This window comes from Henckelia pumila, chromosome 3 (assembly GCF_033568475.1).
Source record: "Henckelia pumila isolate YLH828 chromosome 3, ASM3356847v2, whole genome shotgun sequence".
NCBI classification, from domain to species: domain Eukaryota; kingdom Viridiplantae; phylum Streptophyta; class Magnoliopsida; order Lamiales; family Gesneriaceae; genus Henckelia; species Henckelia pumila.
Window position 1 is genome coordinate 35,405,545 of NC_133122.1, and position 25,127 is coordinate 35,430,671.

Consider the following 25,127-nt stretch of genomic DNA (forward strand, 5'->3'; position numbering starts at 1 on the left):
CAGATACAAGATTCCAGGATCTCGAATAGGATCAACATTATGAAAAGTGAAATGTTGGTTTAGCGCGACCATAATGACAAGAGTTCCTGTAATTTTTCTTCTATCGTGCTTTTGTTAATATTTGTTTAGAAAAATCGTATAATTTTTCAGTATTTTTTAAAATTTACAATTTATTTTGGTTTTCACACAAAAAAAGACACTGTACGAGTACAAGACAGCCGCGGAATACTAGTATTAATGAAAATTTGTTTGTGGAGGGAGAGAATAAGTGGTGATTGTGATTGCGAGACATATAAATAATCCAAAGAAGAAGCTAAGCTGGGACGCGCGAGATGTCTCAAATTGTTAGCCTTACATTCTTCTTGAGAAAGTACAAAACTTAACAGAAGCAAGCAAATCGCTTGTGGGTTGTGTGTTACCTTATCCTATTCCTATCCCATCTCTCTTCTCTTTTTTTATATTTAATTTCTAATAAGTTGCCCCCTCTCTTTGCCCCCAAACCTTTCTGCACCAACTTTCTATTCACTTCCCTTCCCTTCTTCAAATAAAAACTTCCACATTCAAGTGTCACATTTCATGTGTATCAACTCCACCAACATGCCAAATTCTTGAATATTTTTCGGGTTTTCGGATTCGGGAACAAGGGATATATATTTAGTAATGCAACTTCATATGGAGTAAATTTGTGTATTTGTGACATTGCCATATAAAATTTGTGACGACTCATTTGAATTCCAATGGCTCCTTATAAAGCTGGCAAGGCTAAACCCCACAAGGCCAAAGGGGAGAAGAAGAAGAAGGAAGAGAAAGGTTTGATATCTTTAATTTCTTTCTGTGTATATACATACATAAATGCATGTATTTTGAAAATTTTAATTTAATTTTAGATGTATTATATATAGAAGATTGAATCTAAGTATCTTCAGAAATCTATGATTCATTTGTCATTAATCGGCTGCAAAATGAAATTAGTGTTCACCAATTAATGGGCCAGTCTTATCTTATATCATCAATAATAAAATGTGTGGCAAGAGAGGATTAGTACTCTATTCAAAATAAGGTTTTTGAATTTTTATTCTTTTACAATATTTTGAATATTTCCAAGGTATATAAATCAATTATTTTATCGAAATTTTATCCATTACTAGGTTCAATTAGCATACAATTATTTTCTTTGTTTACTTAATTTTGTAAAATTAGTCATTTACATTATCCCGAATCAATTCTTATAGAACACGGTATGTTCATAAATATGATAATTTGGTTCAGACAGCAAGATAATTACAACGATGAATTCATTTTATAATTTACAAAAAATTATGATGATATGATATTCATGCCTTTTTATTTAGAAAATGCAAATTATATTATTATTATTATTATTATTATTATTATTATTATTATTATTATTATTATTATTATTATTATTATTATTATTAAACCATTAATTTTGTTCTACCTTTGTTTCACATTTTACAGTGTTACCAACTGTAATAGAGATAACGGTAGAAACACCCGAAGACTTACAAGTGACACTTAAGGTATGCAAACGACCTTTTCCGAACTTGAGTAGTTGTGTTGTTTTGTTTTATTTGTTTATTTCTTGTTTTTTTTTTAGGTCCCGGAAAAGTTTGTTATCATCAAAATCGAGACTTTTTCTCAAACCTGATATCTTATATATGTCAAGATGAGTTAACAACATCGAACACCTAGCATCTAATTAGTAGTATTTTTATTACATTGAGGTCAATATATAGTATAATTTAAACATAAAGAAGCTATCTTTACTTTAGTAATTAGTATAATTTATTTGTATTATTTAAATTAGTAGAGAATAATTTGAGAGAAAATTTATTTAAATTTGACATTCTGGATTTTTTGCAAATGAAAAAGTACAGTCTAATGTATATTTTTCAAAGAAAACAACAATTGGCAGGGAATTTTATTTAAACACAAGTTATATTGAATTAATAACTTTCAATTTTTTGAAATTTCCTTGATAATATGGTTTTTATATCCAAAACATGGTAAATAATTTACTAAACTAAGGGAAATGAAGAAATTAAAATTCGAAAAAAAAAATAGTGGCAACATAAATTTTATTTTTTTAGTGGCAACATAATCCTTTTTTCTCTAGCGTATAATAATAAGATTTAAATATGTTTTCCCCCAAAAATATATTGAAAAAATAAAAAATGAAGAGAGATTAATGATGAACCACTTATTTACAAATAATATACAATTTTTTTTAAGCCACAATAATATACAATTGTGAAGCTCGATTTGTAGCATTATTATTTTTATTATTATTATTATTATTATTATTATTATAGGGAATATCGACGGACAAGATTTTAGACGTGAAAAAGCTTTTAGCCGTACACGTGGAGACTTGTCACTTGACCAACTATTCTTTTTCTCATGAGGTAAACATTATAGATATTTATGCTGAAATCCGCACTTTTTAATTAAATTTAAATTATTGGATTATTATTATTTTTTTATAATTTTTCGTGAATTTTACATGATTTATTTTTGTAGATTCGAGGGCCAAAATTGAAAGACACAGTGGAAATCTCGTCTCTCAAACCCTATCACCTCACAATTGTTCAAGGTATGCCATAAATATTTACCATTTCTTTCCGAAAAATACATTTTTCACTCATTTTCACATTTTTCCGTTCAAATTTTCATTTCTCCCAAGATAATTCCATTATTATATCATACTTATTTGAATATATTATATTTTTTACTTTAAAATAATTATAAAATATTAAAAAGAAACCGTACTCGTTTTTAAAAAAATTATTTTAAGGACATGTATAATCGAAATAACTCCTTCCAAAAATTATAATCAAGACTCACATTATCTCCAAAAAAATATATTTTCAAAATAACTTAATAAAATATAAATTTTTACTGCTGAAATATATGAATAGCATAATGTTTTATAATTTTAACCATTCGTAAAACTTAAGTTAAAAGTTAAATTAAACAAAGTAATGTAATCAATTTATATCTTTTCATCTTCGTCAAGAGGTCGAGATTCGAGAGTACAAATTAAGGGGCATAAAAGACATAAATGAAAATAAAGGGGCCTAAATGAAAAAAATTAATTATTATTATTTTTTAAATTTTAAATTAAATTAAATTGGCGCAGAGAATTACACAGAAGATCAAGCGGTGGATCACATCCGACGGCTGTTAGACATCATCGCCTGCACAACTTCATTCGGTTCATCTTCGTCCCCCAAACCGGTTCCACGGACCGTGATCAAGGAATCCGGTCCAAAAGAAAACGGTTCGATCGGCTCGGAACCGGGTTCGGAGAATGCGGCGACGGATCCTCCCAAGTCTAAAGCCACCGACAAAAAGTCCGGCGGTTCCACCGTCGTCTCTCCGAAGGTCAAGCCTTCGAAGCCGGACGTTCACGCAACCGACGCTTCCGTCGGAGCGGATACCGTGGAGAAAGGCGACACCGCTCCGGGGCTAATGTACCCGCCGCCGAGGCTTGGGCAGTTCTACGACTTCTTCTCATTCTCTCACCTCACTCCGCCGATTCAATGTGAGTGTTGGTAATTGGTATAATGCACTACGAAATACGTTTGTGATTGATTATGTGCATTATGAACAGTTGGCGTTATTTTTGAGAAATGATAGTGGCGGGCATGTAGGCCAAGAGAGAAGTATACATCGAGCTTCTCATTTTATTGCAACAAATTTGAATTCTGAGCAACATGGGGTGACCAATAACTCGAAGGAGTCTCCAAATTAAACAAGGATTTTTTGGGTTTGGGCTCTTTTCTTGGCTTTATAGTTTAATATTGTCACTCCCCTGAGAAGTGGACGAATGGAAGGGATGACTTGAAAAATGTCTCCCATAGGGTCAGTGTCGATAATGCCATCTATGTTCACGTTATACATTGATTATGTATGCACCTGAATACTGATAAATAAGTCAGTGCGGTTCAAAGTGGCTTGCCATTGGCTTCAACTTCTCAGGGAGTGGATATTGTGGGCCTGTGGCAACCTCATATCAGCTCCACAAGCAATTATGATAGGCTAATAATAAGCTGAAGGAGTTCTCCCACCAAGAAGGATAGTCTTTTGTATTTCTATTGATTTGTCTAGTATTTGGGAGTTTAGTCCTTTTATAAGTGGATACAGATGTAATGTGCTGGTTTTTCCAATCATTTGTACATTGGATATTGTGGCTGCTCGGCAATCTTCTGTCTACTCAGAGATGTGTACTTTGTTGGCTAATAGTAAGTCTGTAAAATTTGCAGACATTCGGAGATCTACTACTCGGCCATACCTTGAAGATAAAACAGATGAAGATTTCTTTCAAATTGATGTTAGCATCTCAAACTCTTAAGTGGCAGTTCTATTGTTCTCTTTCATCTCACGATATGTTCATCATGAGAGTTGACATGGTGATGGCTGAAGTTGAACAACTTGTATTTAGGTACGGATTTGCAGTGGGAAGCCAACAACAATTGTTGCTTCTCATAAAGGTTTTTATCCTTCTGGAAAGCGCAATCTTTTGAGCCACTCGTTGATATGCCTCTTGCAGCAGATAAGCAGAATTTTTGATTCTGTAAGTTATTTTTTCTTCAGATATTATTATATCTTCCTAATCTTTTCTGTAGTAGAATATAGAAGCGTCCAATTTCAGCATGGTATAACGGAAAAGATATAGCTTCAAGCAAATAAGGTTAAGGTTAGGGGTTACTTTCTGGGTGAAAAATAAGAATAGATAGAAGAGATATTATTTCCCGCTTCTCTTCTTGATGTAAACTTTTAGCTTTATCTATTTGTGTAAGTCAAAAGCTACTCTACAATAATTTAACGAACTTGACACTGAAAGGCCCATGGTTCTACACTGTCACACTGATGAGGCTGTTTGAGCTCTGGTGCTTCATCGGTATTGAGGTTAGCCATTGGTATTTTGTTGAGAGTTTAGTTATCCTGAGGCAGCTAGTATATGGTAAAAGCTCCCGCTCCCCAACCTTTTCTCTGTTTTGAGCATGCCAGCTCTAGTGAGTTTTTATTTTCGTTAGAATGAGTGAACATACTTTGACGAATAATTGTATTATTTTCTTACTGCATTCAACTAAAATCTTTCAGAATTGAGTGGTGCTATTTGTATTCTCAGGCATACAAGGCTCTCATGAAAGCTTTCACAGAGCACAATAAAGTGAGTGACTTTGTGCTTAAACCTGTAACATTTTTGGAAGAGATTAAATGATTATATGCTGTTATTTCAGTTTGGAAATCTTCCATATGGTTTCCGTGCAAACACTTGGCTGGTCCCCCCTGTTGTTGCCGAGAACTCATCAATCTTCACTCCACTTCCCATGGAAGATGAAAATTGGGGAGGGAATGGAGGTGGACAAGGAAGAGTTGGAAAATATGACTGCAGACCGTGGGCAAAAGAATTCCTTATTTTGGCAAAAATGCCTTGTAAGACTGCAGAAGAGAGGCAAATACGAGATAGAAAAGCATTTCTCCTCCACAGTCTATTTGTTGATGTTTCTGTCTGTAAAGCAGTTTCTGTGATCGAACGGCTCATGAACAACAGTTTACAGTCTACTGATTGTTCTGGTTCATCAGTTTTAAATGAGGAAAGAATTGGAGATCTACTTATAAGCGTGTCAAAAGATATTCCAGATGCAAGCACAAAGTTGGATGGCAAAAATGACGGAAGCCAGGTTCTTGGACTATCAGATGAAGAGCTGACTAAGAGAAACTTGATTAAAGGAATCACTGCAGATGAGAGTGCAACTGTTCATGTCTGTCTACAATTTTCCAATTCTCTTTCTAGATGTCTCAGCAAGTTGTATTAATATTTGAAACAATAAATTTTGCATTATGAAATCATTTTTATTTCAGGATACTTCTACTTTGGGAGTCGTCGTTGTTAGGCACTGTGGCTATACAGCTATTGTGAAAGTTTCAACAGAGGTGAATTGGGAGGGTAGTCCCATTCCTCAAGATATTGACATTGAGGATCACCCAGAGGGAGGAGCAAATGCGTTAAATGTTAATAGGTCAGTGAAACATGCTCCACTTTCAACATTTAACTTACCAAATTTATCTACTCTGGAAAATGAAATCATGTAATCCATACAAGGATAATGAGAATTGATTTCATTGTGTAACTACTCTATCTTGGGCAATTGATCATGGTGCTTTAGTCTGAGTTTGCAGCTTGAGAATGCTGTTGCACAAGTCTAGCACACCCCAATCATCTGGCCCAGTTCCAAGAATCCAGAATGCGGATGTCGAAGAATCATTGTCCAGTAGGCCTTTGGTGAGGAAGGTTTTAAGTGAAAGTTTGGACAAACTGCTAGGAGAAGAATTTAAACTGAGAAAGTCCATTAGATGGGAGCTTGGTGCCTGTTGGGTGCAACACCTGCAAAATCAGGCTTCTGGAAAAAATGAGTCAAAAAAGAATGAAGAAACTAAAGTAGAGCCAGCTGTAAAAGGTCTCGGGAAGCATGGGCTCCTGAAGGATTTTAAAAAGAAAGCAGATGGTCGGAGCAACAAAACTGATCTGAATAAGGAGATGACTGCTAATGACAATTTTGATGAAAACAAAAAGGAACTCGAGAACCAAGATGAGGAGAAGGAACTAATGTGGAAAAGGTTGATTCCTGAAGCATCATATTTGCGCCTCAAGGAATCGGAAACTGGTCTTCATCTTAAGGTGGTTGTCGGTATTTTTATGTGTATCCTCCAACTATCCTGTAATTCCTGCCATTTATCTTCTCGACTAGATATGTGAAATTAGATTCAGAGGATAATATATATTCTCAAAATTAATGGATCTTGTCCATGCGAATGTGTAAAAAGTTCATTTGATTGTGTCTTATAACACATCTTTGATAGACTGCTCTGATTTCCGTTCATCTTGACAGTCACCTGATGAGTTGATAGAGATGGCACATAAATACTATTCTGATACTGCCCTCCCTAAACTGGTTAGTCTCTTATTCACTAATATTAGCCATGCAGAAATGTGCCTCATAGCTGGTTCTTTAATCTTTTGACAGGTTGCTGATTTTGGCTCATTGGAACTTTCTCCAGTTGACGGACGGACTCTGACAGATTTCATGCATACCAGGGGTTTGCAAATGTGTTCTTTGGGTCGTGTGGTAATTCTTCATCTGTGATATATTTTGTCTTCTAATCTTTGATTTCTTTTATATTCCCTTCAGCTTCAGCTGATTCACTAAGTGCATTGCTCAGGTTTTCTTCAGATTAAATATGAGGTCAATTGAGAAAAAGAAAAGAAAAAAGATTAAAGTCACAAAGTTTCATATCCGTATTTTGAAAAAAAAAATCATGTTTCTATTCATAAATTTACGGGCAGAGTAGAATACCTTCTTTAAATGGCTTGAGTAAAAATACTTATAGAAGTTCTACAAAGCAGTGCGTGCTTTGAGTTAATATTTCAGGATGCTATAGCATGCACTATCAACGGAATGACACGTGTAAATTATGCATGTTTAAGGTAGGCGAAAGTTCATGAAAAGTGAGGAGAGAGGAAATCTCAATAAGTGGCATTGTGGGAGTTAATGGCTCCCAAGGCTAGAAATATTGATATTCGAAAGTTTTAGTAACATATGAATTGATATGTTTATAACCCCCATCCCCTCCCTCCATGCTTTATACTCTGGGAACATTCGCGTGAAAGCTCTTCCTTAGGCAAAAACGTTTCAAACCTTACATACCTTTTGGTTTATGTGCCATCCTCCTCAGGTCGAACTTGCGGATAAGCTCCCTCATGTCCAGTCCCTCTGTATTCATGAGATGGTTGTTCGAGCTTACAAGCACATTCTGCAAGCTGTTGTTGCAGCAGTGGATGATGTAACTAATATGGCTTCATCAGTGGCTTCATGTTTGAACATGTTGTTAGGGTCACCAACTACAGAAAATGTTGATGTGAATGTAAGTGTTGACGATGAACTAAAATGGAAGTGGGTTGAGAAATTCCTTCAGAAGAGGTTTGGGTGGCAATGGAATGATGAAACAGGAAGTGAGCTGAGAAAGTTTGCACTTCTTCGGGGGCTTTGCCACAAGGTAGGCTAATGCCCCCTGAGTAACCAAGTGACTTGACTAAGAGGACTCAATTTACCTGATATGTATGTACTATTTTTCAGGTTGGCCTTGAACTTGTTCCCCGGGACTATGATATGGACTCTCCCTCCCCTTTCAGAAAATCAGATATAATCAGCATGATTCCTGTTTATAAGGTATGCTACTGTTGATTCATTTCTGTGTGGTGAATGAGATTTCTAGGTATTATCAGGTAGTTCCTGACTTCTGACAGCATTTTATCTTCCATATAGCACGTTGCTTGCTCATCTGCAGATGGTCGTACACTTTTGGAGTCATCTAAGACATCCTTGGATAAGGGCAAATTGGAGGATGCTGTTAATTACGGAACTAAGGTAACAATCATTATCCTAGTCAGTTCCTCCTTGAGTAGTTCTCACTGTGGCATTTAAATGAGGATTATACATCAGCTCAAAAGTGTGATCACCGGTTCATTTTAATGTTTGAAGGCACTCTCAAAACTGGTGTCAGTTTGTGGTCCTTATCATCGAATGACAGCTGGCGCTTATAGTTTGTTGGCTGTTGTGCTCTACCACACTGGGGATTTTAATCAGGTACTGGGAATCAAATCTTCAAAAAATTTAAATATATGCTCCGATGTCCGATGACTGTCTTAATCATTTGGCCTACTTTGTTCAACAAACCACGGGCCTCCTGTAAATGACTTTGATTGATATCAGGAATTAGTCACCTTGTCACAAATATAAACCCCAACAGGTGAGAATGGCTAGTGAAGATGACTGATGTTAATTAACTTATGCTTAAAATGAAGGTTTAAGCAATCTTTTCAGTTGCTAGGTGGACTGTTGCAAACTAAATCTTTAGTCTATTCAAAACATGAAAACAAGAAGAATTACAATAATCTGAGTGAAACTCCCAGCCAAGGATTAAATACTTTCATAAGAAGAAAGGCACTGCCCCTCTCCCTGCCCTAGCAAGTACTAGTGAAAAACTGAAAAATAAACGTGAATAACTCCTCCCTGACTGACTCTCTCCTTATGTACTTTTTCTTTAAACGTTTCCCTTCACTCGAGTCATTGTTTCTAGTCTAGTCTTGATAATTGGGCTAAGAGTGCTAAACTTCTAGGCCCAATACTTTTAAGCCCATCCCATGGACAAAATCCAGTAAATACTTTGGGCACTCCCAGGGAAAAACCACCATCCATGCTGTTGAACTTTGACCTTGAATGAAGCCTGAAGCCTGTAGCCTGTAGGTTTGATTGTACCATGCATCTAAAAGTGAGATACAATATTTGCACGTTGACAATCCATTTGATGTGCATTTAAGATACAAGGAGTGAATTTTATTCATGCCTTGAGTATTATTGGCCTGACAAATTTTCAAGGGTTATGTACTCAAAATGTTGGATCAATAGACAGTCATAGCCTTGTTCATTAGGCCTCATGATTCACTCCCAATGTCGTAAACTTGTATTATTCGTTTTCAAAATGGATTAAACATGTAGATATGTCTGACTACTTTTATAGGCCTCATGACTCAGCCCCAATACCATTCTATGTTTTTATATTCTATGTGAGCAGGCTACAATCTACCAGCAAAAAGCTTTAGATATCAATGAGAGAGAGCTTGGACTCGATCATCCGGATACAATGAAAAGCTATGGAGATTTAGCTGTCTTCTACTATCGGCTCCAACATACAGAGCTGGCTTTGAAGTATGTTAATGCAATCCCTAGATCTTTTTCTAGTTACACCTTGGCTACGTCCCTTGATGTGGAAGTTTCCTTTGTCTAAAAGCTGACGTGTTTTCATCTATTAGTTCATTTAATAAATCATCATAGGAAAAATGTATGTTTATGGTGATTATTTTACCCAAAAGGCTGAGCTTTTGTCCAGTTGCCATTTTATGAGCTCAAGTGTCACGATCATATCATGGATTGTTTGTTTTGGCTCTTTGGTTGGCAACGAATTACTTGTCCCATGATTCGTAAGTGTGGTACACTAGAAACTGCATCTGTTCGATGTTGCAGCACTATCCTGTAATTCATTTCAATCTGCAAAGTTTATTTGATTTTAACAACTGATATGCTAAATAGCTGAATATTTCCATCGACATTTTTGTTTTTCAAGACGCGGAGCTTCATAAAAGTTAGCATCTTAGTAACCAATTCTGTGAATTTTGTTATATGACCCCATCAGACACATACATCAATTAGCTTTGGACTCGGAATATGCATATGTAATACTGCTGTCAATTGGGAAATTCTGTACCTAAATTTCCTCAATAGTTCTGACTGAGCTGAGTGGCTTGTATCTTGGCTGTTTAGGTATGTCAATCGTGCACTGTATCTCTTGCATCTAACTTGTGGACCTTCTCATCCAAATACCGCTGCCACCTATATTAATGTGGCTATGATGGAAGAAGGTCTGGGAAACGTCCATATTGCTCTTAGATATCTTCACGAGGCTCTCAAGTGCAACCAAAGACTGCTAGGAGCAGATCATATACAAGTATTCTCTCTCTCTCTCTCTCTCTCTCTCTCCTGTGCGCGCGCGCGCATGCTTTTGTGTATTAATGTATCTATGTCTGTCAATCTCTCTCCGCAAATGCACCCAGACACCAATGATGAAAATGCTTATGCTGAACTTATTTTTTTAGCGCTTAAACTCTTGTATCTTTTTAACCCTAAACTCTGAGTCTAACATTTCAACCTCGATAACCTATTGTGTGAACAATCACATTCCGATGATCATCTTTAAATTCCAATGGCAGAAGTGGACAAAGTTTGTACTTAAATCATGTGAACAAAGAAGAGAAGGTTCACACTTCACATATTCTTTCTATTTTTTTGGATAGGAAACGAAATCTAACAATATCTAATCTATCTTTTCTATCTAACATATAAATATATCACTTTCAATTGTAAATTTCCTCTTGTACCTTCATTTTCTTCATATTATGTGTTAATGAAACCTCATTGTTAATACATCATTAATTTAAATATATTATCTAAATTTATTGATCATGTTTTCAATAGTTAATTACCCACTTGCTACGCATGTGCATTTTCCTTGTTATATTATATATAAGAATCAACTAATAATTATGAAAGCGGATAAGAAATCCGCACACATAGCCCCTACGGCTCAGCTCATAGTGACAATAAATAATGGTCCAATCCCTAGCTAAATCTGAAACCGAGAATGTAGTACTGCTTTTGCTTCCTTATCGATGGGAATGTCTGAATCTTAATCTTTTCCCAACACTCCTCCCCCGTCTCCACTAGATCATCAAAGATCCTTTTATTTATCTCCAACCAAACCGTCCAATAAATACAGTGCACCACCACTGTCCAGAAAATTCTCCTCCTCCTACCAAGGTCTCAACCAAGATCAGTAACATATAAGTCCCTCATCCTCGAAGCAACCCAACACACTTCACATATTCATATGTCGTTTTTTTACCATTTATCAACAAGTTGGAGTAATCAAAGCATCTTCATCCATTTTAGTAGTTGATTATGCAATTTCTTACTTAATTATTAACTGCATAACAAAAGTGTATTTCAGTTACCATTCTTGTATTAGATACAGATGAAATTTTGAATTTAGACAAAGTTGATTTTGAGGCACTTCAAAAATTGAAGTAGATGTGCAGTTGAAAGAGTTAAAACTTAAAAGTCCTAAATGAAAATGTGAGTATTGCACAGGTAGTAGGTATGATTTCTTTTTTCGTATTGATGTTAAGAGTGCCATTGGAATGCTATTCCATTAAACCCAGTATGGAATCTCATAATTCTTATTGACCAAAATTGATGAGCTGAATATCTGGCCTTTCTTCTTTTGCATTTTCAGACCGCAGCTAGCTATCATGCTATTGCAATTGCTCTCTCATTGATGGAAGCATATTCCTTGAGTGTTCAGCACGAACAAACCACACTTCAGATTCTGCAAACTAAGCTTGGACCAGATGATCTCCGTACACAGGCAATGCATGATTATATATCTGATGCTGGAACTAATGTTTTAAGAATGATCTTCTAAATCTTTGCCTGAAAATTTTAGGATGCTGCTGCATGGCTTGAATATTTCGAGTCCAAGGCTCTGGAACAGCAAGAAGCTGCACGAAATGGCACCCCAAAACCAGATGCTTCCATTTCTAGCAAAGGTCATTTAAGGTACGTATTATCCTGTTTTTCTGGATTGTTTGAGAGTAAATTAGGCGTTGGCATCTGGCCTGGTTTCAGAATTAGTTCATATTTAATCACTTCATATTTGGATGGAATAAAGTCGTATCTCCTTGATCAGTTATCTGGATAGCATGATTGGCTACCATTTTGTCATTTTCCATTGGCTAAATCTTCCAAGCTTTGGACTCAACCTATTTTGAATCATATGTGGTAAAGTTTTGAAATCTTGCAAATGCTGAATAAAGAGAATTTGAATGGTCAACGATGACATTCTAATACAGCAAGGCAATGAAACTATTTATACTACCATTACAGAGAAGCTTGTCACTTTTGATGGATTTCACTAAACTGCCATTCTTTTTCTGTTATGTGGAATCAGCGTGTCAGACCTATTAGACTATATAACTCCGGATGCAGAAATGAAAGCACGAGATGCCCAAAAGAAACAAGCTCGTGCCAAGGTTGAAATATTTTGTATTTCTCATGCACAGATCTGATATTTATTTCTTATGCAGACAATTTTTCTGATAAACAGTCTTTTCTTGTACAGCTCAAGGGAAAAGTAGGCCCAAATTGGGAAACAGGGACTGATGAATATCAAAAGGATGAATTCCCATTTACCACTGAACCTATTGCAGAGAACTTGAGCGATAAAGAAAATAGATCAGAGATAGAGAATAAATCCGAGTCTCACTTTGTGGATTCCACCAAGGATTCAGAATTCAGATCAGTAGATGAAACTTTGTTGGATCAAAATGAGGACCTCGGAAAGGATGATCTCTCTGATGAAGGATGGCAAGAAGCTTTTCCAAAAGGGCGCTCGCCCATGATCCGCAAGGCCCCTGCTTCTAGGAGGCCAACTCTTGCGAAATTGAACACCAACTTTATCAATACATCTCAGACATCCAAAATTCGAGGTAAACCAAGTAATTTTACCTCTCCTAGAACAGCTTCAAATGAGAATGTTGCTACCCATGGAACAGTTCCTCAAGCTCAAAAAAAATTTGCAAAGAGCGCTAGCTTTAGCCCAAAACTGGCAATTCAATCTGGGGTATCTCATGGGATAGAGAACTCCGGAAATCCAAAATCAGCGCCAGCAAGCCCAGCTTCTAATGTAGTCCTGACACCTTCCATTGTTAATTCAGTTCAAGCAGCCAGAAAACATTTTTCATACAAAGAGGTTGCTTTAGCTCCACCAGGTACAATTGTTAAGGCTGTTGTAGAGCATCTGCCTAAGGAGAGTTCTGAAGAAGAAAGTGTTCAAGTCGATAGTGAGGCAAGTGCCATAGACGGAAACCCAGTAACCATATTGAAAAATGCTGAGGTAGATCAAACTCAGATACATGTAGAAGAAACAAAACCAGGGGAGGATTGTGATAAGGAAATCAACCAAACTGCTGAGGAAAATCAAGAGCCTTCAAGTGGAGGTTCTGACAAAAAATCACCAGAAATTAAGACAGCTGAAACTACAGTTGAAAGTGTAGAAGGTCAAAATGGACCTGAATCCATCTCAGAAATTGAAAATTCGGTTTCATCTGAGAGCTCCAATCGCACACTGATCGAAAGTGGGTCATCTGACATGCAACACACAGTTCCTTTGACTAAAATTGCCCCTTCCATTGATTCTGCCGAAAATACTGGTCAGTTGCAAGAGAAAGTTTCCTCTGATTTAAATGAAAACACAATACAGGAAGAGGATAATATTCATTTACCTGATGGAAGTGAAAATGTTGGTTCACCGCCAAATGCAGAGGAGAATCTAGTCATGGAAAGTTCCACCCTTTCTCCTACTCAGGCAGAAAAGCTAGGTGATTCAGAGATAGGGAAGGAGCCAACCAGGAAATTATCTGCTGCTGCACCTCCATTTAATCCGTCCACCATTCCAGTTTTTGGTTCTATTCCCCTTCACGTATATACTGAACATGGAGGACTATTACCATCACCAGCGAATATTGCACCAATTCTAGGTGCTAATTCGGTTCGTAGATCACCACATTTGTCTGCTACTGCTAGAGTTCCATATGGTCCACGGCTCTCAGGTGGGTATAATCGATCTGGAAATCGTCTTCACCGTAACAAGCCCTCTTTCCAAAATGGTGAACATAATGGGGATCAAACTCAATTCAGCCCTCCAGGAATAATGAACCCGCAAGCAGTTGAGTTTGTTCCTGGACAACCATGGGTTCACAATGGCTATGCTGTTGCTCCAAATGGTTATATGGCTCCACAAAATGGTATTCCTTTCTCAGCAAATGGTTATCCCTTATCACCAAATGGTTTCCCAACGCTGTTCACTGGTGTGCCAGAAACGCCAAATGGATTGTCAGCATCTTCTGTGGGTTCTGTGGAGTCTCCCTCGAGTGTAAATGTTGAAGATATAGATAACGACATAAATAAACTGGCAGAAGATGGTGGGGTAGAGGGATCATCTAGCAACTCAACAATCATCGCCTCACAAATCTCAGAAATTGTGCAGGAACATGATGGAGTAGATGAAGAAGCCAAGTCAGAAAACATTGAGAAATTAGATTGTGAAGATGGAGAAAAACATGCCAATTTTGATATCACTTCTGCAAAAGATAACGGCGATAAGCTCACAGTTGAAGAAAAGACAACCAAGCGTTGGGGAGATTACTGTGATGGTGAAGATGATGTTATCGAGGTGGCTAATTGAATGGCTAAGATATTTTGGCAGGAAAGAATACTCTATTAGAAATGGCATCTTTACATGTTAGAAAGTGAAATGGACCAGAAAAAACCTTGAAAGTTTCTTCTGTGAAAAATCCACAGATTACAGTAAACCTGAAGGGACGCCAAGCTGCGGCTATAGTTGGATTTTGTTCTATCTCGTCTGTTGAAGATCATCGAAGACACACAAATCAACTAAGATTTTTAAATCTTGAAGGTTCAGGTGTCTGGATATTTTGTTCGATGATTTCAATACTTTTGCCCTGCAATTTTTTTAGTTCAGCGAAAATTGACGGAGTCTCGGTTCATCAAACAGTTTCCTTCAGGTATGATCATGTGAACGAGTTGCAAGAAGAGTATGCCTGGACATAAATAATTACCTTCTGTTTTTCGAACTTAATGCAATCAAGTTTTGAAGTGTTGACTCAGAATCATGTAATAATTAGGCTTTCATGTTTTAGCTAAGAATTTGTTTGTAGAAACGTGTTTAATAAAGTAAACTGCAATATCACCAATTTGCTTTGTTCCAAGCTGAAAGTAGATTTTCTTTTTGTGTGCATATTGAACTCAAATGTTGTTATACAAACTACATTACAAATAAAATGTGTTTGAGAAGGGAAAAAAAAAAGTTGCCTAATTTCCTGACAAATCCCTTCAATGCTGAAACAAGAGCACATTCCACTGCTCAATCACTAATCCCCCATATTCAACCTATCAAACCATTTCGAGCACCTGGGATTGAGGGAGCGAGCCTGGCCTGATTCCAGCGGAGGATGGCTTGTGCTTGGATACATAAAGAACCAAGGCTGCAAGCAGAACTCCAAGAAAATCGGCGACGGCATCCTTAGCCGACGCGCCGGAAGACTGGAAGAAGCCCAGTTCGTCGGCGAACTCCTTGGCGGCGCCGGCGACAGAAGAGACCACGCATCCGACCCAAATGCTGCGGCGGCGGAGGAAGGGATAGCGGGTTCGGGCGGCGAGAAGGGCGGAAGTAATGGAGATGAAGAAGCAGAAAAGGACGTGGTATAATTTGTCTGCGGCCAACCAATCATCGCCGCTTTCCATAAACCACCAATTTTTTTTTTTGAAACAATAAACCACCAAATTTGAACCTATAGAAGAGGGATTGGAGCTAATATCCAATTATAATAAATCTCTTGTCAAATTTTTTTTGGGAAAAAAAAATGGAGTGAGGTTTCTAAAATTAAGTAATCAACGTGAAATTTGGACTGATATACATAGCCTGCGAGTAACCCACAAGGGTGCAAATAGAGCCGTAATTTGGGTTAAGTCCGTCCGGTTGGCCCGGCCCGCCAACCCAACAAAAGGTAGGTCTAGATGGGTCAATCCGTTTAGGCCCGCGACCCGCACGGATTGGCCCGCGTGCCTAGAAAATTAATAATTTATTTTTATTTTTATTGTTATATATATATTTTTCAATAAAAGTTGTGATTTTTTTTGTATTAATTACATTATATAAAATTTACACACATGAAATCAATAATTAAAATTTTTATTAATATGTTTCTATTAATATTTATTTATGAAATGATATTTATAATTAATTATAATATATTTTATTTATTTTTATTTGTCATGATCCAACCCACGGGCCGGTCCGCCTAACCCGCAACCCACCTTGGGTTGGGTTGGATTGAGGATTTCCAGCCCGCCAGGATGGTGGGTCGGCCCGCCATCGACCCGCCAAGAGTTGGATTTTTGGTGGACCGGCCCGTCCCGCCATGGGTTGACCCATTTGATAGCTCTAGGTGCAAACAAACTAAATCTAAAATTTTAAATTTATTTGCTCGAGTTCGGCTTCGACCTTATGCACGAGCTATCCGAACCTGAACGTTAAGGATGCAAGGAAGCCCGAAATATCCAAAAAGTTCAAAATGTATATATATGTAATATATAATTATATTATATTAATAAATTTTAATTTTTAATTAAATTCATTTTTATATCATATTTGTAAAATTAAATTCTATTTTTAAAATTTATTTTGACAACTCGGCTATTTTTTATATTAGAAAAAAGTTAATTAATGAATTAAATTGATTTTATACAGTCTGTTATAATAATAATAATAATAATAATAATAATAATAATAATAATAATAATAACTACTACTGGAGTCTATCCAACTATCCAAGTAAAAAATATTAATCTCAGTCGGGGAAATCATATTTTAGCTTGATCATTCTGAATTAATATAATTAAATGATATGTTTCATCATTGTTTTGTTGTTTTGAGTTTCGATAGTTTGTGATCTCATGCTTTGGTACGTTAGAACCACGAATAAGAAAGCTGGTGTGTTTTTTTTTTTCCTTAAAAAAAATAATAGGTCACTTGTGAGATGAGTCAATTTATATTAACAATAAAAATAATACTTTTAACATAAAAAATAATATTTTTTATTGAGTGATCAAATTAAGAGATTCATCTTACGAAATTAATTCGTGAGATCGTGTGACAGAAGTTTTTGTTAAAAAAGAAAATCGTGTGTTGAAATTTGGAATATCATTGATTAATTAATTGTAGGAATTCTATTACTATTCTTGCTAAAATATATGTGCCCATTGTGGTTTGAAATTTATTTGCAAATGCATATATGTCTATATTTATCACGCATAATATTTATATATTATGTCAGACACGCAACATATGTGTATTGCCTCTAGTATAATTTAATCTTTCAAATGCTAGTCTTTTGGTTTAAAAATTGATGATGTCGAAATTTTTCTTCGGGATCGGTCTGGTAGAGCGAATCTCCAACTCCTCCACAAAACGGGTTGGGTCGGGCACGACAGAGCTCTGCACAGATAGAAGCTAAAATTAGGGGGCGCCGAAGGTGTTTCGGCGTGACCCCTCCGATGCCTAAGTCAGTGCTCGAAAGTGAAAGAGCTTGACAAAAAGTAAGAACAAGAGAATATGCGTGCGTGAGTGTGTGAACAAGAAGTGAATAGAAAAGATGAATCCGTAAAAGCCATAAGAAATACCTGTATTTATAAGGGACTTAGAGGGGTAGGTTACCTTGTCAAGGTAGAATATGTGTTAAAGTAGGACTCTAATAGATGAGTCTGAAATCATATCAAATCTTGGATTCATAAGATATTTGTCTTTATCTGTTGCAGATCTTCATGTATCCGAGAAGACTAGAAGGTTCCAGATACCGAGCCCGTCTTGGGCCCGGGTCGGGCTCCGCCCATACCGGTTAGGGCTCAAGCCCATGAATTTATGATCACGAGCCCATTCCCTAACAGAGCCATCTCAGACTGGGCTTTTCATAAAATAAGAATAGATGGGCCTCACTATATACTTCCAAAAATATGGATTATTGGGCTCGGGTCGGGTTAGACGCGTATATTTTTTAGAGGCATCAATAGTACCTCCCCCTACTGGTCTAAAGAAGTATGAATTTTAGACCACATAGTCCTCTGACCGGACCCCGAGCCCCATATATTATGCTTGTAATGTAATATACCACAAAGTGTTTTCTGTGAGCAGTCCGGATCTCGATCCTTGTCATGTGTTTTCTCTGAACGGTCCGGATCTCGATCCTCGTCATGTGCTTTCTCTGAACGGTGAGGATCTTGTGACTGTACGATTCCCGAGAGATTCCCTGAGTGATGTGGCCCGCCCTAAAACGCTGATCCAAGCTATCATCGGTCGGTTCAGGTCCATTCAATCCTCCTATAAATAGGACGGTAAAAAACTTCATTTTTTATTTTTACAGCCTGGGCGTTACTCTGTCAAAATTTCGAGAGCTCTCCCGACCCGAGCTGATATTCCCGTGTCTTTTCCGATCGGTCAGTTATCAAGCTTCTCGTTTATAATTCCCGACCAACCATCTTTTTTCGTAAGTTTTTCTATTAAATATTAAGTTAAGATGTCCTCCCCTGATGACTCCAATGTTAGGGAATTAGCCCTCTTTATAGATGTTCCTTCCTCTCCTCATCCCGAATCCCCTGAACCCTCTGATCAGGCAGAATCGGATGCCGACCCGAGCCCTTCTGAGACTCGGGAGGCTAAGATGAGGAGACTTCATCGGCTTAGGAATGATGAAGCCCAATTAAGAGAAGATGGGAAGCATTGGTTCGAAGTACTTACTTCCCATCTTAGTCCGGACATGGGTCCAACAATTAGAGATAGGTCGGGCATGCCCGAAGCCTACACATTGATAATCCCGGGACGCCATGACCGGGCTCATAAACCCCCCAAGGGTTTCCTAAGTTTTATCCTAGACCAAGTGAAGATGGATCTTAGATTTCCAATCCCGCACATCATTTTGGCCCTGTGCCAATTTTTTTGTATATGTTCGAGCCAGTTGACCCCTAACTCTATTAGCTCTATTTTATCCTTAGGAGTCTTGTTTTGTTTTTTCCGGGTTCCCTTAGATGTGGGGAATTTTACCAAATTCCTTCAGATCAAGAAAACAGCCCCGGGTCGATTTTATATTTCTATCCGGCCCGAGTACAAATTTTTTAAGGGAAAACCAAGCTCTCATAAAGGTTGGAACAATAGATTTTTCTTTGTTCGTCCTGAGCCCAAGCAGTCTTGGAAGTGTCGATCTAACTGGGCAATGAATTTTACTTCCCCTGACTTTCCTATTCCACCCAGCCATTTTCTTGCTACCCTCTCTGAAAAAACCTTCAATATCGAGAGCCTAATCAAGGAAGACATGCTTTGCAAATATGAATTTTGTAGGAAAGGGATAGAGGTTCAGGGTGATTTAGGTAGGGGTACTTAACCTTTTCAATCATTTTCTTCTCTATTCTCCCGTGCACTCGTGTTAACCTTTTTTTTTCTACGGACGAAAGAATAATCGAAGCTGAGATGATGGCTGACTTCCGAGCTGCAGCCAAGAGATTGAAACGGAAGAAGCCCGAGGCGTCTGCGGAATCCGCCACTGAATCCGAACCGCATATTTCCGAGCAGCAATCCAAGAAGTCTGCCAAGAAAGTTCAGGGAGATGAAGCCCCAAGCAAGCAAGAGCCCACTCTCCAAACCAACACCGTCGTTCATGGAAAGGGGAAGGAGAAAGTTTTCATCGATCTCGGGTCCCTTCCCGAGCATATGGAGCGGGGTGATCCTGATCATCCGTACAGCCCAGGAGTTTCTTTCTTTGCCCGTCTAGACCAGATCGGGAGTTTTAATATTCTTCAACATATGGTCTCTACTGAAGACCTAGATATAGTCCAGGCGGTCCAAGACAAGGAGGCTGAGGAATCCTTGGCCTTGTCTTTCATGCAAGTAATTACTTGTAATTTTCATTTAGCATTTTTTTTTCTTATTCTCCTACCCTTGAATAATACTTTGAATTTTCATTTGTAGACCATGGTCTGGGCGGGAGAGGTCACTGCTCGATCTTACAAGGCCCGATCTTACCACTCTCTGAACCAAGATGCTCTAGTAAATCGGATAACCGTACTGACCAAGCAGATCTGTGACCTTAAAGACGCTCATGGTCAGGAAATACATGACATGAGGTCGGACATCGAGACTGCTCAGGACGGGTGGGATGAGGCTAAGAAGCGTATCACCGAGCTCGAGGATGTTCTGGCTGCCAAAGATCAAGAGTTTGAGATCGGATGGTCTGAAAAGAAAAAGGATTTTATCAACTCCTCTGAGTTTGCCGACCTATGTGCTGAGAAGAATGTGGCTTTCTTCGAGGACGGCTTTAAGGGGTGTCTAGCTCAGGTCAGAGCTGAGAGATATTCTGAGGCTGAACATCCTTTCTCCTCCCTTGACTCTGCCAAGGCCTTGGATGATTTGCCTGACGAGGAGGAGAAATCTGAGTGGGAGGAAGCTGAGCAGGAGGAGAAAGAGCCTGAGAAAAAAGAAGATGCCGCCCCTTAGTGTTTTTTATTTTCCATATTTGAAGAACAATGCATCCAAGCTTTTATTCGGACCCTGCGTGGTCTTCCTTTTGGTTTTTACCTTGTTCCGTATTATGAATGGATGTCCCGTATATGACTTGTGTTAATATTTTGGCAAAGATTGATTTCTGAGTTTAAAAATTTTTTGTCAAGTACTGGATTGATTCCCGAACTGGAATCTTAACAAAATTTTAACAAGTATAAGATTGATTCCCGAGCTGGAATCTTAACAAAATTTGCTAAGTAAAAGAATAATGTCCGAGTTGGAATCTTAACAAAATTTTGCTAAATAAGATTGATTCCCGAGCTGGATTCTTAACAAAATTTTGACAAGTACAAGATTGATTCCCGAGCTTGAATCTTAACAAAATGTTGCTAAGTAAAATTGATTCCCGAGCTGGAATCTTAACAAAATTTTGCTAAGTAAAAGAATGATGTCCGAGCTGGAACTTTTATGATACTTACCCAATTAATGTGAGTTTTAATCTGATCACAAAATAAGTGGTGAGCGCCAAACTAATCGGGCTATAATTTTGATTTTGACCACGAATGGCGTGGTAAGTGCCGAGCTGTTTGGGTCAGATTAGACCCGTATATTTTTTAGGGGCATCAATAGTACCTCCCCCTACTGGTCTAAAAGAAGTATGAAGTTTAGACCATGTGGTCTGGTCGGATTCCAAGCCCATGTAAGAACTCTTGTATTAACCAAGTACAAGTAACATTTCCCAACCAAATAGGCTTTTGATGGAGGACACGAGTGGCGTGGTAGGTGCCGAGCTGGTTGGGTTTTGAATTTGACCACGAAGTGCATGGTAGGTGTCGATCTTGGTCGAGATTTTGAGATAACCACGAGTGGCATGGTAAGTGCCGAACTGGTAGGGCTTTGTTTTTTTATCACGTATGGCGTGATGTGTGTCGAATTGGTCGGGTTTTGTTTTTTGATCATGTATGGCGTGATGTGTGCCGAACGGATCGGGCTTTGTTTTTTTTTTTTTTTGATCACGTATGGCGTGATGTTTGCCGAACGGATTGGGCTTTGCTTTTTGATCACGTACGGCGTGATGTTTGCCGAACGGATCGGGCTTTGCTTTTGATCACGTATGGCGTGATGTGTGCCGAACTGGTCGGGCTTTGCTTTTGATCACGTATGGCGTGATGTGTGCCGAACTGGTCGGGCTTTGTTTTTGACCACGTATGGCGTGATGTGTGCCGAACTGGTCGGGCTTTGTTTTTTTATCACGTATGGCGTGATGTGTGCCGAACTGGTCGGGCTTTGTTTTTTTTTTTTTTTGATCACGTATGGCGTGATGTTTGCCGAATGGATCGGGCTTTGCTTTTTGATCACGTATGGCGTGATGTTTGTCGAACGGATCGGGCTTTGCTTTTGATCACATATGGCGTGATGTGTGCCGAACTGGTCGGGCTTTGTTTTTGATCACGTATGGCGTGATGTGTGCCAAACTGGTCGGGCTTTGCTTTTGATCACGTATCGCGTGATGTGTGCCGAACTGTTCGGGCTTTGCTTTTGATCACGTATGGCGTGATGTGTGCCGAACTGGTCGGGCTTTGTTTTTGATCACGTATGGCGTGATGTTTGACAAAAATGTCATTTTTTCATTAATAATCTCAAAAAACATGTAAAAAAAATAACAAAGGAAATGAACTACTAATATTAACAAAAAACTCAAAAATAATGAAATAACTCACAACCCTTTACTCCCATGGGGTCGGGTGAGGCAGCAGGTCGGACCGGGCCTCTAATAGTAATATTTCTTCAAGTGTTGAGCGTTCCATGGCCGTTTTCCTTGTTTTCCTTGTGCATCTTCCAGATAGTAGGCAGCTACTCCTGCCTTCCCCACCACCTTGAAAGTTCCTTCATATTTTGCGTCCAGTTTTCCTCTCTCTCCATGGTGTTGGATTTTCCTCATAACCAGGTCTCCCACTTGAAAGGCTCGGGGGTAAACCTTTTTATTATAGGCTCAGGTCATTCTCTTGCGATAGGCTGCTAACCGAACTGTCGCTCTAGCTCGATTTTCTTCAACCAGGTCCAAATCCATGGCCCTTAATTTATTGTTGTCAGGACCGTAGGCTATTATTCGAGCACTTTCCTGTCCAATCTCGGCAGGAAGGACTGCCTCAGTCCCGTACACCATATTGTACGGTGTCTTATCCGTCCCGGACCTTGTTGTAGTTCGGTAAGACCATAATACAGATGGAAGTTCATCCACCCATTTTCCCTTAACTGAATCTAACCGGGTCTTGAGTGTTTGAACGATAGTTCTGTTAGTAACCTCCACTTGTCCATTCCCTTGGGGGTAGGCAACAGATGTAAAAATTTGTTCAATTTTCATCTGTTTACACCAAGCTTGGACCTTAGAGCTGCAAAACTGCCTTCCATTGTCCGATATGAGCCTGCGCGATATCCCGAACCGGCAAACAATATTTTTCTATAAAAAATTCAAGACTTCTTTTTCTGTGATTTTGGCCAGGGGCTCGGCCTCGACCCATTTTGAAAAATAATCAACTGCCACCAACAAAAATTTCCTTTGACCCGTACTCATTGGGAATGGCCCAACAATATCCATCCCCTCCACTGTAAATTAGCATGCCTTTGAAAATTATAGCATGAGTTGACCAGGGCAGATGCATCCTTCTTCATTGTGGGCCAGAAAAATCCGGCCAGGAGGGCTTTTCGAGCCAAGGCTATACTACCCAGGTGATTTCCACAACACCCTTCATGTATCTCTCGTAGGACATAATTAACCTCGTCCGGGCCAAGACACTTGAGAAGAGGTTGGGAGAATGACCTTTTGAAGAGTATCTTGTCAACCATCGCAAAACGTAAGGCTCTTCTTTTAATTTCCCGAGCCTTCTTATTGTCACTCGGGAGCTCGTTCTTGGTTAGGTATTTGTGTATGTCATACCTCCAATCTCCTTCCAGTACGTCCGCTATTATGTCATCTAGACTTTCAAGTTGGGATATCTCTTTACCCTTCAGTCCGGGCTCAGATGGTTCTCCCACGGAACTTGCAAGACGGGCCAAGTGGTCAGCCTTTGTATTTTCAGTCCTCGGGATCAACTCCATAATAAGTTCAGTAAAATCTTCTTTGGCTTTGTCTAATGCTTGAGCATATTTTATCATTTTTTCATTCTTAGTTTCAAACTTCCCTTTACTCTGTTGTATGGCCAGTTGCGAATCGGAATAAAGGGTAGCTCGGGATATACAAAGATTTCGAGCAGCCTTTAGCCCGAGCAAGAGTGCTTCATATTCTGCTTCATTATTAGATGCTCGGAAATCTAACCTTATTGAGATGTTGGTTTCCTCGCCCCAGGGTGATACTATCACAATCCCAACCCCACTTCCTGTTTGACAAGATAATCCATCTACAAATATCTTCCAATGGTCTTCTTGTTCTAACTGAACAGTCTCTGCTAAGAAATCGGCTAAGGCTTGAGCTTTGATAGCAGTTCGGGGTTCAAATTTTATGTCATACTCACTTAACTCTGTAATCCACTTGATCAATCTTCCCAATGCATCTGGGTTGGCTGCAATTTTTCCCAAGGCGCTGTTGGTAAGAACAGTGATCGGATGAGATAGGAAGTAGGGCCTTAGTTTTCAGGCTGTAATGACTAGGGCCAAAGCTAACTTTTCCTGTGTCATGTAATTAAGCTCTGCTCCCTTTAAGGCATGGCTGACAAAGTAGACGGGTAAATGATTCATTCCCTCTTTCCTTACTAAGACTGAGCTGGCAGCCCGGGGCGTGACAGCTAGGTATACAAAGAGCCCTTTGCCCTGAACTGGTTTATTCAATACCGGTAGTTCTCTTAAATATGATTTCAATTCCTGAAAAAAAATTTCGCTCTGTTCATCCCATTCAAAGTTTTTGGTTTTTCTGAGTGCTTTGAAGAAAAGAAAACTTTTGTCCGCCGATCTCGAGATGAACCGAGCCAGTGTAGCAATCCTTCCTGACAGCCTTTGCACTTCGTGAATATTTTTAGGCGATGTCATAGAGATAATGGTCTGGACTTTCTCCGGATTATCTTCAATTCCTCTCCTTGTGACCATGTAGCCAAGGAATTTCCCGGTCTGAACCCCGAATGTACATTTGCTCGGGTTTAACATTAGTCGATAATCGCGAAGTGTCTGGAATGTCTGGGTCAGGTCGGCAATGAATTGCGCGGCTGTTCGGGTCTTGACCAGGATATCATCCACGTACACCTCAATATTCTTGCCTATCTGTTGTTTGAACACCTTGTCCATTAATCTTTGATAAGTGGCCTCAG

At 38.6% G+C, this 25,127-nt stretch overlaps 3 protein-coding genes across 3 annotated transcripts; 1 reads left to right on the top strand and 2 right to left on the bottom strand.

The window, feature by feature from the left end:
* The first annotated feature begins 391 nt into the window (after positions 1-391).
* On the top strand, positions 392-15,470 carry LOC140887922 (protein REDUCED CHLOROPLAST COVERAGE 2). Its single transcript, XM_073295524.1, has 23 exons — positions 392-810; positions 1,480-1,541; positions 2,334-2,426; positions 2,542-2,614; positions 3,161-3,565; positions 4,287-4,354; positions 4,466-4,597; positions 5,156-5,197; positions 5,268-5,792; positions 5,893-6,050; positions 6,211-6,709; positions 6,921-6,983; positions 7,056-7,157; positions 7,765-8,085; positions 8,166-8,258; positions 8,355-8,456; positions 8,571-8,675; positions 9,664-9,797; positions 10,410-10,593; positions 11,938-12,069; positions 12,148-12,260; positions 12,652-12,733; positions 12,823-15,470. Exons 1-23 carry the CDS (start codon positions 738-740, stop codon positions 14,944-14,946), a joined length of 5,685 nt encoding a protein of 1,894 aa, XP_073151625.1. The 5' UTR covers positions 392-737; the 3' UTR covers positions 14,947-15,470.
* Positions 15,471-15,670: 200 nt separating this feature from the next.
* LOC140887923 (uncharacterized) lies at positions 15,671-16,827 on the bottom strand. Its single transcript, XM_073295525.1, has one exon. The coding sequence runs from the start codon at positions 16,023-16,025 to the stop codon at positions 15,675-15,677; it is 351 nt and encodes a 116-aa protein (XP_073151626.1). The 5' UTR covers positions 16,026-16,827; the 3' UTR covers positions 15,671-15,674.
* Positions 16,828-22,822: 5,995 nt separating this feature from the next.
* Positions 22,823-25,104, bottom strand: LOC140888454 (uncharacterized). Its single transcript, XM_073296139.1, has 3 exons — positions 24,491-25,104; positions 23,453-24,409; positions 22,823-23,255 (listed from the first exon to the last, which is right to left on the bottom strand). The coding sequence occupies exons 1-3, from the start codon at positions 25,102-25,104 to the stop codon at positions 22,823-22,825; spliced, it is 2,004 nt and encodes a 667-aa protein (XP_073152240.1).
* Between the last annotated feature and the right edge of the window lie 23 nt (positions 25,105-25,127).

What these genes read in the sequence shown, in the direction of transcription:
- LOC140888454 (XM_073296139.1), bottom strand. Translation starts at nt 25,104, where the DNA reads ATGGACAAGGTGTTCAAACAACAGATAGGCAAGAATATTGAGGTGTAC. An exon ending in AATTACATGACACAGGAAAA is followed by an intron (nt 24,410 to 24,490) that starts GTTAGCTTTGGC and finishes TCTTACCAACAG; the next exon opens with CGCCTTGGGAAAAATTGCAG. An exon ending in TCATGCTATAATTTTCAAAG is followed by an intron (nt 23,256 to 23,452) that starts GCATGCTAATTT and finishes GATATCGCGCAG; the next exon opens with GCTCATATCGGACAATGGAA.
- LOC140887922 (XM_073295524.1), top strand. Translation starts at nt 738, where the DNA reads ATGGCTCCTTATAAAGCTGGCAAGGCTAAACCCCACAAGGCCAAAGGG. An exon ending in TTCGGGGGCTTTGCCACAAG is followed by an intron (nt 8,086 to 8,165) that starts GTAGGCTAATGC and finishes ACTATTTTTCAG; the next exon opens with GTTGGCCTTGAACTTGTTCC. An exon ending in GCATGATTCCTGTTTATAAG is followed by an intron (nt 8,259 to 8,354) that starts GTATGCTACTGT and finishes TCTTCCATATAG; the next exon opens with CACGTTGCTTGCTCATCTGC.
- LOC140887923 (XM_073295525.1), bottom strand. Translation starts at nt 16,025, where the DNA reads ATGGAAAGCGGCGATGATTGGTTGGCCGCAGACAAATTATACCACGTC.